Genomic DNA, 15,240 nt, shown 5'->3' with positions numbered 1-15,240 from the left:
AATGTCTTTTGGGTTTTTTGCCCAAAATAAACCAGTTCGCAGCAAAAAATTATTTTACGAACAACTACAGAGATACATCGTCATAAATGCGAACTGGATTTATTGTTATTTTGTAGTTAGTACCTGCATTGAACGATTAAACTGTAATGAACGAAACTAATTTATTATTAACAAAACATACAGCATGTAGTAATCATAGTAAATGTTCAATATGTCTGCCTTCAGACATTACGCTTGCGTCTAGACGTCGGCGCATTGAGCCACGTATTCGCTCAAATATTCCTGAAGTCTCTCTGATTACCCTGCACGCATCGATGATGCGGTTTCTTAAGTCCTCTACATCGCGAACAGGAGTACGATAAACCAAATGCTGATCCGGGGATCGAGCGGGCCAATTCTGTGGTCCTCCTCGACCTATCCACTGATTTGCATATGTTTCAGTTAAATGCTGACGTGCTACTTAACTAAAATTGGCGGGCACCCCATCAGGCATAAAAAACATATCTCTTCTGACGCCCAAAGGAACTTTCTCCAGCAGTACTGGATGCACTTCTCTTAAAAATTGAACGTATGCCTCACCATTTAATCGAAGAGGTAGAAAATGAGGCCCAATTAAATCATCCTCAATAACTCCGAGCCACACGTTAAGAGAAAACCTGTTCTTGATGGTTACTTTCGACAATAGCGTGAGGGTTTTCATCAGCCCATATGTGGTAATTATGAAAATTAATAATCTTGTCCCGAGAAAAACTACATTCGTCTGTGAATTCTATCGTCATCAGAAGGTCACAATTTCTTCTAATCATTTCCAGCATCCATTTGCAAAATTCAATACGGTTCGGAAAGTCTCGCGGTAACAGTGCCTGTACTCGTTGCAGAGGGTAAGGGTATAAGAGTTGTTCCTTTGAAATTGAAAATACCGTCATATGATCAACATTCAGCTGGAAAGCAATCTTTCTAGTACTGGTAGTAGGTTGTTCTTCAATCAAATTAAGTACTGCTTCCTCAAGCTGTGGTGTTCGTACTTCTCGATGGCGACCACAATCCTGCGTTCTTTTGTCGAATGAACCATATTCTCGTAATCGTTGATGAAGTCGAGCAAATATTCTATGTGAAGGATGCTGCCATTGAGAATACATTTCAGCATATCTTCTAGGAGTTTCTAACCCGTTCCCCTGCGACAGACCGTAAACGTAATGTATATCAGCCATTTCTTCATTTGTGTATGCCATTTTAATAACGAGTGAATTATTAAAGTAACAAATTAAGAACAGAACAACAACACACAATTGATATTAATTCAATTTCGAAAATTCACAAACTGACAGCATCATACCAATTTAATTGTCACTATCGCTAATAGCGACCTACTAGATAGATTAGTTTCGTATTTTCGCATTTATGACGATGTATCTCTGTAGTTGTTCGTAAAAAAGTTTTTGCTGCGAACTGGTTTATTTTGGGCAAAAACCCAAGAGTCATTTTTTGTTTAGAATGGAACAGGCTATCGGACATGAATTTTTAAATGGTAAACAAATAATAAGACAAAAAGTTACATTGGAAATAAATTTTAAGGGTTGTGTTTTCCACCCCATACAACCATGGGTAAACCAAATCAATTTCTGGCTAAATGTCTTTTTGGTAGTACAAAACGTCAGGTTAATTTCAATATTGTAACTTTTTTAGTGCTTGCGTAAAAAATTGTTATACAAATTTTATGTACCCCCTTTAAGGGGCTGTATCTGAAAAAAGGTTGCTCTAATGAAATTTCTTTATATGAAAGATCCTATCTTTTTTTCGATGAGGAATCACCTCCTTAAATGTTTTACACTTATTTAGTTACACCCTGTATATTTTTTTGTTCAAAAGATTTTTACTCGATTATACTAATTTTATATTCATATAACCCTTCCAAAGAATCTGAGAAACATGTATAGTGAAACGCAGAAAATTATCGAGATAAAGACCTAAATTTTTCGTGACGTCACTTTTTGGTAATCGAACCCCATCGATGGAAATGTTAATCAATTCGCTTCAACGATTTTTTGCATTTGGCCTACCGAGAAGCATGACAAGATTTAGATGGTTTACAGAGAGACAATATTTACTTGATTCAGTTATCAGAGAGTGCAGGTCATGACTCATTTGTTCGAGCGGAATATTGAGTGAATTTTCATCGAATTGTAAATACAACTGTGTATCGTCGGCGTAACAATGCATGGAAGTGTGTTGAAGGCAGTATGAGAACTGAGAAGTGGACCTAAAATCAATCCTTGAGGGACCCCATTATTTATTTTAAGGGTATTAGATTTTTTGTTATTGAGTAGATAATTTCCAAGCAGAGTGACCAAGCTAGAGGCAAAACCCAAGGTACTTCAGTATTGCCAGAAGTAGGGAGTATTTTAATACGATCAAATGCTTTGAGGATAAAACATTTTAGGTGAAGCAACTTTCGTTAGTTTGAAGAAAATTGATAAAAAGGAATTTCGTGTGTTGATGAAGAATTGCTTTTTGGAAAAAAACTGTTGAAGCCAAACGAATTGACGATTCTGAGCAGTGTTTATAGCCACAAAAACCCGAATTTATGCATCAATATGTGACAGTGAATAAAACATTGCTCGCTCCAGCATTTCACACCAGAATCAAAACGATCGTCATCTGAGTGGACTGCACCTGGTGAAATGACTCCAAAGCGTGCAAAGACGCAATAGTCGACTGGCACGGATATGGTACCATTATTTTGGCGACCATTACATAGCATTATTGAAGCGTTTGAAGGACGAAATCGCGAAATCGCGAAAAACTGACAAGGCACCATGTCACAGATCAATGAAAAGGATGGCAAAATCGCCTGAATTAGGCTTGGAATTGCTTCCGAATCCACCGTATTCTCCATATCTGCATCCCAGCGACTTTTTTCTGTTCTCAGACTTCAAGAGAATGCACCGATAAACTATTTTGTCTCACATTTTTTACTGCCTGACAGTTTGATTTTCTGAAATGTTCTCTGAAAATTCGTGAATTATTTCCTCTCAAGATGTCTTGCCATGGTTTGATAAAAAAAAGTTCTCAATATGTTTTTGCTTTCAGATCCCCGCAATTCCAGCTTTCGGCTTTTGACAGATGGACAACTTCCCCTACGACAATGTCTTCATCCGGAAGCCTGCCGAAAAGAAATAGATCTGCCCTCGTACTATAACATATTCCATGACCTTAGGAAAGAAGTGGCGAGATTCACCGGAAGGGTGGAAGAGACGCCTCAATCGATTGCTGACATGTTAGAATGTATCCTTTTAACAAGTACATATTTAAATAATATTCAACACCTCGACACGTGTTTCGATCACCAAGTGATCATCTTCAAGAGAAAGATTAATCTTCCTCTTGAAGATGATCACTTGATGATGGAAAAATGTGTCGAAGTGTTAAAATAACGGTTTGGTGTTGGGAAAAAACTCCAGTAATATGCATTACTACACTAAAGGTTTCAAACAGTGCATCACAAGTAAATATTTAATTGTTTGATTTACGTTATCAAAGTCCTTGCATTTCTTAACCAGAAATGCAGTCGGTGGGGTTTCATCAAGTACGAATAGATAGATGAAGGGAAAGCAAAAATCATTCAACTATAACAATTCTGCAGTTTTTCAACAATTAGAACTTAGTGTTACTTTCATCAGTTTAATAATAACTGAACGGCATTGAGTCAATTTTTTATTGGGGTTTTATCTAGAAAAAATAATGATCATTGAATGATAGGAATTCAGGATAAGTAATTGTACTTTTTTGTAATTCTTTTCCTAATTCCAATTTTTTACATATTCTTTCTGACGGACATATCCTGACAAAACCTTCCATATTCTCCATGTTTTAACAACAGTTTGATATGCGACAAAATAGTTACGGCTTTCATGGCCGTGGTTTTCACTGCCACTATTTTTATTCGGCCGTCGATTTTTGGAGTTTCTTCCTGACGTTTCGCCTGCGCGAATGGCTAGCCAGCATCAAGTTCACCATGGAAACTGGCCAGGACCAGCGAATAGCATTCCTAGATGTACTCATCGAACGATGTGGTGCTAGATTAACCCACAAAGTGTACCAAAGCACACGGATAGGTACCTGTACGCACTATCAAACTACCATCCTAGTCAAAAGAGAGGAGTCATCTCTACTCTAACTGAACTGGCTCGAAGAACATGTGAACCAGAGCATATAGATGAGGAACTAGAACTGGAACATCTTCAAGTGACCTTGAGATCGAATGGATGCAGAGTACTCGAGATCAACAAGGCCATGAAACCATGAAGAGTCCCACGGTTCAAAATAGGGAAGAGGCTCGGATGGTTGCATGTGCTAATCTTCCATATATCCCCAGGGTCACAACAGACAGAATTGGAAAATTCCTGGGAAAACACAACATTAAATCGGTTTTCGAACGGTGGGGGAAACGGTCTTCAAACCCACCAAGAAAATACAACAAAGCCTCAGATCGGCTGAAGACAAAATAGACCCCCTATCAACAGCAAGGGTATATCGCATACCGTGCACTTATGGGAAGGTATACATCTGAAGCACCAAAAGATCCATGAGAATAAGAATTTAGGAGTGTGAAAGAAACTGCAGACTAGGCCAAACGGACAAGCCGGCTATGGCACAACATGCACTGAATGATAGAAACCACGGGATTATGTTTGAAAACATGAAACTCATTGCCCCAACCAAAGATACCATAGCCTACTGGTACAGGAGGCAATAGAGATCCACAAACACACGGGTCAAGGGGTTAACGAATGTTATTGACAATTTAGCTAACCTAGGTACAGGAATTAGCATACCTGAATAAACATGAATATGCTTTACGCAGTCAGAATACCCAGTTGTCGGAGATGAACTCCAGAAACGTCAGCGAAACGTCAGGAAGAAATTCCAAAAATCGACAGCCCTCAAACCCGAATAAAAACAGTGACACTGAGTTTGATATGCATTAGTCTTGTTTCAATTCATTTTTGCTGTTCATTGGTCATTCATTGACCAAACCTATTACAGTAATTTTGTAATCACTATCGATATCTAGATGAAAATGGAAGAAACGGTTAACGAAGGGGAAGATCCAATGAAATAAATATTTCGAATAGAAATTCTAAACATTCACTGTCCTTATTTATCTTCACAGAATCTTGAAAAAAAAACAGCTACTTTCGTGTTTAATATCACGATATACATTTGGTTAGTCATCAGGCAAGTTTGCCTGTAGAAAAAATGTTTCTTCTCGTTTTTATAGCATCAGAAATAGGTAGAACTAACCAAGATAAACAAAGAGTTTTATAAAAACTGCTTTATTGTAAAACCCTTTATAATGAAAAATCATACAATAAAGTGTATTAGTTATAACTGTACAGTTATAAGTTATCTTTTTGGTAACATTTATCAATGAATGTGACAATTTTTGAAAAAAAATTGTTAGAGGAGTGTAAGTGGTTCTGAAGGCAGACTTTTCGAGTTGTTGAAGTCAATGAGACAAAAATAAAAAGAAAAAATAATATCGAGTGATGCTGCAAACTATGGCAACAAGAAATAAAAAGTCACTGCGAGGCTAATCGTCGGAAAAGTGTCCTCGAGCTTCAAAAGAATGTATGTAACATAGTGGAGTACAAACCTTTATGTTAGTGTAATTAACACCGAAATGCAGTCATACATATTGATAGAGATTGTACTGGTGGCTTCGCAAGTGTTGAAAAAGTGAGAGAAGAACTCTTAACCAAGAACAATTGATGAAGAAAAATCTGAGTATAGTCAAATGAACCATCTGCAGATTGAGCCGTCCTCCCTGCATGCAGATGATATAAGGATTTTTAGTCCCATTAGATCTTTGGTCGACTATAATAATGTTGATCGACTATAATAATGTACAAACAACATGAGTTGTCTTATAATTTGAGATAATTCACCCAAACCAGAGACGAAAAAGCACTACATGGCTGAATCTAATGTATCGTAAATTTGATTTACAGATGTCCTCAAATGGTAAGATTCCTGCGGTCATGAATGTGGGAATCTTGCATACGACACCAATACAGATCAATCAGTTGGAATCTCTTTAGTATGCCATTATGGCTGCCGCAAAGAATATCCCAGAATATTTTAACAGGTACGATTACAAACCTGCTCATTCCGCCCTGAATGGATACAGTTTATCTTAGAGCATCAGGAGAGCTTCTTCTGGCTGGTGGGTGCAGTTATGGGGGTGGATGAGCGGTCACAGGAGAGCTACTTTCCAAGCCAGACCTTTACATTGAACCTACTTATACCCAGCTATTAAGAAAATGTAATCAAATATTGTTCAAACTCAGTTGAGAACCCCCTGTCGCATAACTAGAAAATGTCAACAACACACAATCCACTTAGAAAAGATTTGTTGATTTGGCTGTTACCCTGGAGACGAAATTAGGCTCCGAAAGTTACATTGAAAAAATATGTTTGCTGTTTTATAAACAGCAAAAATAAACAATACGTGAGGTTCAAAAAATATCTCATCTGCCATATTCATGATGATAGTGATTATTTTAGAACACTGTAATGTGGAATCCAACATACCAAATAACGTATCTTCCATCCGGGACTTCCGAACTTTGATAATTGATAACAGCCATCATGTTGTCATGGACATCGCCGCTGTCTGTGAGAGTGTGCAGAAGAATCCGAGACAGTCGATTTCGCATCGCTCACAAGAACTCGGCTTGTCGCAGACCACAACTTGGCTAATTTTGCGTCATGACTTGGGCCTGCACCCATACAAAATTCAACTGACTAGGAATTAAAGGTGAACGACCATAGACAACGATTGTTTGAAGGTGGTTGACATGAAATACATGTGTTCGCAGAATTGGCTCTGGAGCAGTTGACAACTGACTATGATTTTCATAAAAAATCATCTTTAGCGATGGGGCCAATTTCTATATGAATGAGTACGTTAACAAACAAAGTTGTCGAATTTAAGACGATATTAATCCACATGAGATCGAAGAGCGTCCAATGCATCATGAGAACGTCACTGTTTGATGTGGATTTTCGGCTGGCGGCGGCACCGGTCCATATTTCTTTTGAGAACGACTTTGGCCAGGCCATCACTGTCAACCGGCGAGCACTATTGGTCAAAGAGGTCGATGATTACCAACTTTGTTAGCCTGAATTGGATGATCTGGAAACCAACGATATGTGGTTTCAACAGCTCATGCCACATGGGGTATTCTGCAAGAGCGATTTGAGTCATGGTCATGTCGCGTGGAGGTGATGTGAACTGACCACCGACATCGTGCAATTTGACTCCGTTAGACTTTTCCTTGTGGGGTTTTCTTAAATCGCTGGTGTGTATGTGAATAAACCAAAAACCACAGCGGTTCTCAAAGCCAACATAACCCATGTCATCGGTCAAATTTAGCTTGATTTATGCGACAGAGTCATGGAAAATTGGACGTTTCGGATGCGCTCCACCCAGAGAGTTATTATTTGGCGGTTATTTGAAAGATGTCATACTCCACACATAATGGCATCAATAGTTCTTTCGAACGAATGAAAAATCTTGATGATGTCTCACACACACTTTGTTTTATTTGAATTGAATTCAAAAATAGTTTAACAATTTAAAGCCTGTGTTAAATAAATTTATTTCCAACAATATTTCACTAAACACAAACTAATTTATTCATAACATTCAGCAACTAACGTTTCATTTATTTCTACTATTTGAATTCCTTGTTTAACCGCTCGATTCACTTTCGGAACTCTACTGCCCTCTTGGGATGAGAAGCCGGCCTTATATATCGGTAACGATCGTTCTATAATTCTATAGTCGTTTCGGTACTCAACTAGAGTTTAACCGGCGGTTGCCGACTGTATTCCTTTTGCGGTGATGTCATGTGTTTGTTCGCTGGCCGACATATCGGTCAGGGAAGGCTTCAGATTTGTTGCAATAGGAAGTGCTTAATGAGAGACCCTATATTTAGGAAACGATTAAATCTTCAGAAAAATAATATGAACCATTCATTACAAATTTGTGAAAAAATATTACCTTCCCAAAGCAATGTTCCCTTCCATAATTTGGATTATTTCTATTATGCGACGGATGTTCAGTTCAACTATCTTTGAATTGTTCTTCATGAAAAGTTAGACAGAGCCAACACAATTATTCTAGAAACTACTTTGGTAAGTCCTCGATCATATTCGTATAAGATGAGTCGTAACTTTCAACTCATGATTTGTGATGAGATATTTTTAAATTCAATACTAATAATTAAAAAAAAAATTGATTGAAAAATCATTTGAATTATTAGTACTCACCTACATAATTTAAGTGAATGATTGTATGAGTTATTTCTTTCTTCCCGACCTTTTTAAGCTTGACCATGATTATTACTATGTTCCAGCTGTGTTGCAAGTTTTTTATAAATTTGTTTCATTAGATTTATTAGTTATTTGTGCTTAAAATATAAGTGAACTATTCAGAAACATTTTGGCTTTCATAGATCTGAAAATGAAAAGTTGAGGGTTACTTCGATTCAATTTATTTATTTTATAACATTACCTTCAACGGATTTTGTAATAATTTTATTATATTGTAGCATATTTATGCTGTTTCTATTCTTGTAGAAGAAAAATCATGTCCGGCTCACTATACAATAATATCAAGAAGCTTCGAAAACAAAAATATTTGCTTTATGAATACTTTGATTTCTTCGATTCTTGTTCTATTCAATTCATGATTTTGCATAAAATAATTTCAATTTCGAGATACCAGTTCATTGAATTGAAAGGAGGTCAATTATTTCATAAATATAAATATTCAAAATATAAAATCCATGTATATTTTTTATCGCATGTAACCCAGGCGTGGTTTGGAGTTGAAAGGAATAACCGTAATCTTATTTCCTAACTAGAATTTTAACTCACATAGTCAGTCATTCTTTCAGTCTGCAAGGCATTCGGAATTTCATCATTTTCTCGATAACAGAAACCAGCATTGCGTCAAAGTAGTTATGAATCTATACTTATAAATGTTTCTCCGAATTGGTGAGTCCTAGGAAGCTAAAATTTGGTATATAGGTGCTTCTTAGGTCTTAGAAAGGATTTGCAAATATTCCAATTGGGGCGACCCCGGTGGGTCGCCCCAATTGCGTTTACATATGAAAAATACCTTTCTATCACTGTTTCTCCATACCGCTATGTTTTCGGAGGCTGAAATTTTGTATGTAGATTCGTGCAATAAGAAAGAATTTTTAAATATTTCTACTGGGGCGCCAGCCGGGAGGAAAAAAGGCGCATTCATAAAATAAAGTTACTTTTTTATCACTGTTTCTCATATCGATATATGTTCGGAGGGTTAAATTTTGTATGTAGGTTCGTTTTATGTTGTTGATGTGCAATAAGAAAGGATTTTTGAATATTCCAAATGGGGCGCCAGCTGCGGGGGAAAAAGAGGCGTTCATAAACTAAACTTACTTTTTTATTACTGTTTCTCTATACCGCTATATTTTTGGAGGCTGAAATTTTGTATGTAGGTTCGTTTTATGTTGTAGATGTGCAATAAGAAAGGATCTTTTAATATTCCCACTGGGACGCCAGCCGCGGGAGAAAAAGGTGCGTCCATCACTGTTTCTCCATGCCTTCAAATTTCCGGTGGGTGAATTTATATTTAGTATCAGCATTACACCCGTGCGGAGCCAGAGAGGGTCGCTACTTTAATAATAATAACGGTTGAATAGTACAGTTGACAGACATCAATGCACAATAAACAAAGAAAATGTCAATTATAAAAGTAAAAGTAAATGTAAAAACATATAAATGTAAATAAGTACATGTAGCCATATTATAAAAGTAAGTCCAAATAATATGTAACTATATTATAAGTCAGTCAAAATAAAATAAACAACACAATAACACAAACAGTGATAAACATCCATAAGTAATAAAAGAAACATATAAATATAAAAATATAAATGTTACTAGTTAGATACTATAAAAAAGCCAATAAATTATAATAAACACACAATTTCTCAAGTATTGAAAGTAAACACTGTAACCAAATGTGCTAAAGCTCAAGATCTCAGGTTAGTTGATTGGTGAATTCTTGAATGGTGTAACAAGTCCTTTGAAGTAGCATTTTTTTCAGCTAACTTTTGAACACATTAATATTTGGATGATTCGGAAGCATATTGTATAATTTACACCCAATATACGCTACGCTTTTTTCATACAAAGAAGTTTGGGACGATTAGATCTTTCCAACGAGTATTGTGGTTATGATTTGGAAGAGAGGACTGAAAATTGGATTTATTTTTGAAAATGTATGCACTAGCCTCTAGTATGTTGGTGCTGGCAACTGTAAGAATTTTCAGCTGTTTAAAAGCATCTCTACATGAATCACGGTACCCTAGCTTAGCTATTATCCTAACTGCGTATTTCTGGAGGTGCTATATCCTTTTAACAGAAGCACTCATACCCCAGTTGAGAATGCCATATCGAAGGTGTGAATGGAAGTTGGCATGGTACAACGTCAAGAGTATACTAGAGCTGCAGTGATTTGACATGAATCTAATAGAATAGCAGCTTTTATTCAGTTTATTACATAACGTATCAATATGTTGATTCTATATTAAGTTTTTATCTAGAACAATTTCTAGCATATTTACGGTTTCTACAGGATTAATTGATTTTCCACTATTTTCATATAGTAGGTATCACATTCGAATCCCTTTGACCACGTCTGCTGAACAATATGGTGTTAGTTTAGGATTTGTTGAGTTTCAAATTGTTCTTTTCAGCCCACAATATGATTTTAACATATATATCCTCAGTATTTTTATGGAGTGCCTCCATGTTGTCTTCAAAAATCAAAATATTTGTATCGTCAGCATAACTTGTAACGAATACCGAGTTTGTTTTACTGATGCTCAATATTTAGATTTCTGTTCAACAACTATAATAGTAAAAGTAACTGAGAAAGATTCAATGCTTTTAGACAATTGGTTGCCAACCATTCAAATTATCACTCCAAGATATGTATTAGTAGTCTACATAAGAGATGGGTCAATAGTTTGTTCTTTAATGACGGTCAAATCATTGTAAACCCAAATATAGCTTAAAAACAATGATTTTGGAGTTTAATAAAATATGTTGGTTGAACGGTATTCATTTATATATGGTGTATGAATTTACATATATGTTTATTAAAAGTAATTGTGAATGGTGTATCAACACTTGAAAATGACATGTTGAAGCTGGCTAAAAAAATTTGGGGAAAGTTTTTTACAATGAATTTGATATTTGAGACACGAAAGTTTTGTTTTTTGCAGTGATTGTAGAAGAGGCATGTTATAATGCTAGTGTTCCATTTTTCTTAGGATAATATAAGGCGGAATTCAAAAATGAGTTACATTTCAAACTAACTGTTACAAAATGTTTTCTTGATTTCATAGACAATAATTTTCCAGATGTTACATGTACACGTTAATTTGAAATCAATATAAAGGAATCATATAATAAATAAAACATTTCAATAAAATAACTTTACCTCAGGAAGGGGACATTGTGATGCTGTAAATGTTTGGTTCAATAATAGACATATGCTGAATGCACTGATAATAATATAATATGATCCAATTGTATTAATTATTAACAATGTCATTGATTAAGTATTCAAATATCCAGAACAGATGTACTTATCGCAAAATCATTAAACATCTTCATTGTGTGATTTTCACATAATTGTTCATGAAATGGCAACTTGAAAAAAAAACTAAATATACATAGTAAATAAATATCTTTTTTTTCAAAAGCTGTTTTATGAAGTTTGATTCAAGTCAAAGAAAGTCACTGTTCAATATTACTGCATTGAAGTAGACGTTTATGAATTATTGTAAGTTCAACTTATAATAACATTAAATATATAGGATAAAAAAATAACGTTCATCTGATTTCTACTAACTTTTTTATTTGTTACGACCGGTTTCAGTTTATTAAATATTTCTCAATACTTGGTAGAAATCACACAAAACTTATTTTCTTTATCCTATGTTCAATATAAATTTCTACAAAATAAATAGGTAATCAATCGAACACAAGAAGATTGATATTTCCACGAGTTTGGTAGTAATCTAGTTGGTTAGTTACTGCAATGCAAGAAAAAAACCTCAAAAGAATAATTCATACCTGATTCTAGGTAACCAGATAAGTACATTACATTGATAAGAGGTATATACTTTTCGCATTTTAAAATTCCTTAGCTTATCGCCATTTTTATAAGTTTTGTAGAAGTAACTATTACTGAATTTCAAAAGGGAAAGTAGACTCGTTATTCCAAATGGGGCAGACTAATTATTCGTCTATACACTATAATTGACGTTGAGAAGGATAAACGAATTCCAGGCTGAACCAATTTTTTTGTTTCTAATTTTGCTATTTGAAAATATGAAGTGCCGTTGAGTAATAGGTTTTTCCCATTATCAGCTGTCGTTTCTCTACAATTAGCATCCCTCCAGATAGTTTGCGGGACCTAATAATTAACTATGACTCAATTTTTAACGTGCGATTCCTAGCATGTATGCGGAAAGAATGTTCATTTTGAGATAATCAATATAAAAAAATGAAGCATTCGCAAGAATCTCATTGGTTGTTTCAATTGGCTAGGTAAGGTTTTTATCATTTCATGCTAGAAGAGTGTAATCTAGTCAACACAACAACTCAAACACAGCCATCAATCAGTTTTCTTCTATATAGTTTGAAAACAGGAGTTTCCCTTTAAAAGTGTCCAATTTGGCTCACTCTGTACAAAGATTGCCAGGTAATGGATATGAGACATTCTACATTTCAAATCAAAAAACACTGCAAACAGTTTTATAATAACACTTTTGTATCTTTTTCTATTTAGAGAGCATCTAATATACATTTGAACAATTATATGATGTGCATATATGCTAGATATTAGTGAGTACTATTTATTCATATTCTGATTCATTTTACTTTATTTCATCTTGTCTGTACCGAAATTCATATCTATCTTGAATTTTTCTGTGTAATTTTCTGTTTTTGTTTCTCGAAGCGAAACAAGTGATAAAATATCCTCATCCTTAATAATCTCCTTTCTCAGAAACATATTGTGTTTTGGTTCAGATACGTTGATGACGTACTGGTGGGTTTTGATGGTTCAAGCAGACTAATTAATCAATTTTCAAACTTCCTGAATTATGCCTTATTCTAAGTGAATCATAGCTTGGGCCTTCATATGAATTGTCCAATAAAGCTTATATGATATACCTGTTGATATTTCTGAATTGGGTTTGGGTGATGTAATGCTATACGAAGGTTGGCCGTCAGTTCAATGTGCTCAGAAAATGTAGTACTGCGTATGTATTCAATAGGCCATTAAATATTAGGTGGAAAATGATTACTTTTACCTAAATATAAGTACTAGGAAATATTAAGAGCAGATGGATCAAAAACACCTTCCGGTTCTGGTGCAAGTGTTTTCAGTCGCAGACCGAGGACAGAGATATCAACCTGCCTAGGAACTTAGGTGACTGTATTTCAAGCGGAAATTTACGCTATTGAATTGTGTGTGGAGAGATTGAAAGGATCCAACCTCATACACAAGTCAATAAAAATATTCTCGGACAGTCAAGCGGCGTTGAAAGCTCTTGGTTCCTACCGAGCAACGTTTAAATTGGTAGCAAATTGCCAAAAACGACTCTCCCCGATAGGAAGACGTAAAACCGATTGTATCTGGTCTGGATTCCTGGCCATACTGGCCTGGAAGGCAACGAGGCTGCTGACTCCCTTGCAAAGGAGATTGCTGCAAGCAGCTTCATCGGACCAGAACTACAGTAGAGACGAATTACGATGTCTAACAGGCCTTCTTACAGGTCACTGTCATTTGAATCATCATTTGCAGATACTCGGACTGTCACCTTTGTTTCGAAAATGATGAAACAGTAGAGCACATACTTTGTGTGTGCCCTTTTTAGAGTTCGGCAGAGTCGTTTTCTTACCATCTGACCTGAAAGAGCACTCACCATACAAACTAATCGGCTTCGTTAAGAAGCTAGGTTTATTTGGTCGAGTGTGAATAGGTGTGAGCCACAATAAACCCTCGCGGGTTGGGGTGGAGGGTGGAATAGACCCACTCACTTTGGACCTAACCTAATCTAAATATATCAAAACTGCACCTATCAAAAGTAGTTGTTTTACTTTTACCATTCCAGTTGGTATCTGGTATCCATATTGCTTTCATAGATATTTGTTGATTTTTTCTCCCTCTTTTGGGGATTTATACATTTTTTTAACCAACCAATTAACCAAACAAATTTAAAAATGAATTTCTAAATATAAAATATATTTAAGAAACAGATTAATTTACTAATCGATTACTTACATTATTTTTCACTAGGATATTTCTAAAGTACATTCTATTCGAAGTGTCCTATTGATGAACTACCTTTTATTATTATTTTGATAGTTTTTTGGTAACCACACGTTCTATAAAAAAACCAAACATCGTTTCTTTCTTGAGTTGTAAAAGAAATTCGGGAATGCAAATTCTGCGGTATTCTAGTGGATATTTTCTGACAAATAAGCATAAATAAATACATTCAGTTACAGTTTCGTTTTCGTTAACAGAGTTCGTCGTATTTCAATAGGAATTAGTTTACTGTGCGCTTTGGGTCACAAGAGGTGCGGTTTTTTCTCTTCCACTCCGCTGGATGGAAATTAGTTTCTTGTCTATTTAAAAAAAAACTGTAACTGAATCTGTAATGGATGCTTTCAGAAACCATTGAAAATCCGATCTGTACAGAAGTCGATGTAATTGGTGAGTTGAATTACAGTTATTATTATTCCTTAATACTTATTCAGATTTACAATTATTACCTGAACCGGAAAACGAGTTTTATAAAAAAGAAGCAAAAGACATGGTTAATATTATACAAAGACTTTTATCTGAAGGTAAGTTGAGTTTTTTGATGATTTATTCTCTTTCAGTGCATTAAAATGATTAGGTATCATATTCCGAATCCTCTTTGATCGATTCGTAAATCAAGAATTATTGAATTCGTTTCAGAAATTATGCTATGTTTTGATGAGTCCCCTATATTTTCTATCTTTCCTATCTTTTGAAATGAAATAAAAAATTTTAGTTAGCAGATATTTTTTATATGAAATTTATATTTTCAATTATGCTCTGAGGATTTTGAT

The 15,240-nt window shown here is 35.2% G+C and overlaps 1 protein-coding gene across 2 annotated transcripts in view; it reads left to right on the top strand.

The window, feature by feature from the left end:
- Positions 1 to 15,240, top strand: part of fus (epithelial splicing regulatory protein fusilli) — a 178,780-nt gene that overhangs the window by 83,707 nt on the left and 79,833 nt on the right. For both annotated transcript variants that reach the window (XM_074171264.1, XM_074171263.1), the window contains exons 3-4: positions 3,091 to 3,285; positions 14,902 to 14,991. In XM_074171264.1, coding sequence (XP_074027365.1) covers positions 3,091 to 3,285; positions 14,902 to 14,991 — 285 coding nt within the window. The remainder of the gene's footprint in view (positions 1 to 3,090; positions 3,286 to 14,901; positions 14,992 to 15,240) is intronic.

The sequence above is a fragment of the Leptinotarsa decemlineata genome, unplaced genomic scaffold (genome assembly GCF_025532065.1).
Source record: "Leptinotarsa decemlineata unplaced genomic scaffold, Ldec_3_MD MMD2_tig00000010_RagTag_RagTag, whole genome shotgun sequence".
NCBI classification, from domain to species: Eukaryota; Metazoa; Arthropoda; class Insecta; order Coleoptera; family Chrysomelidae; genus Leptinotarsa; species Leptinotarsa decemlineata.
The sequence above is the reverse complement of the archived record's forward strand: the minus strand, read 5'-3'. Positions and strand labels throughout refer to the sequence as shown.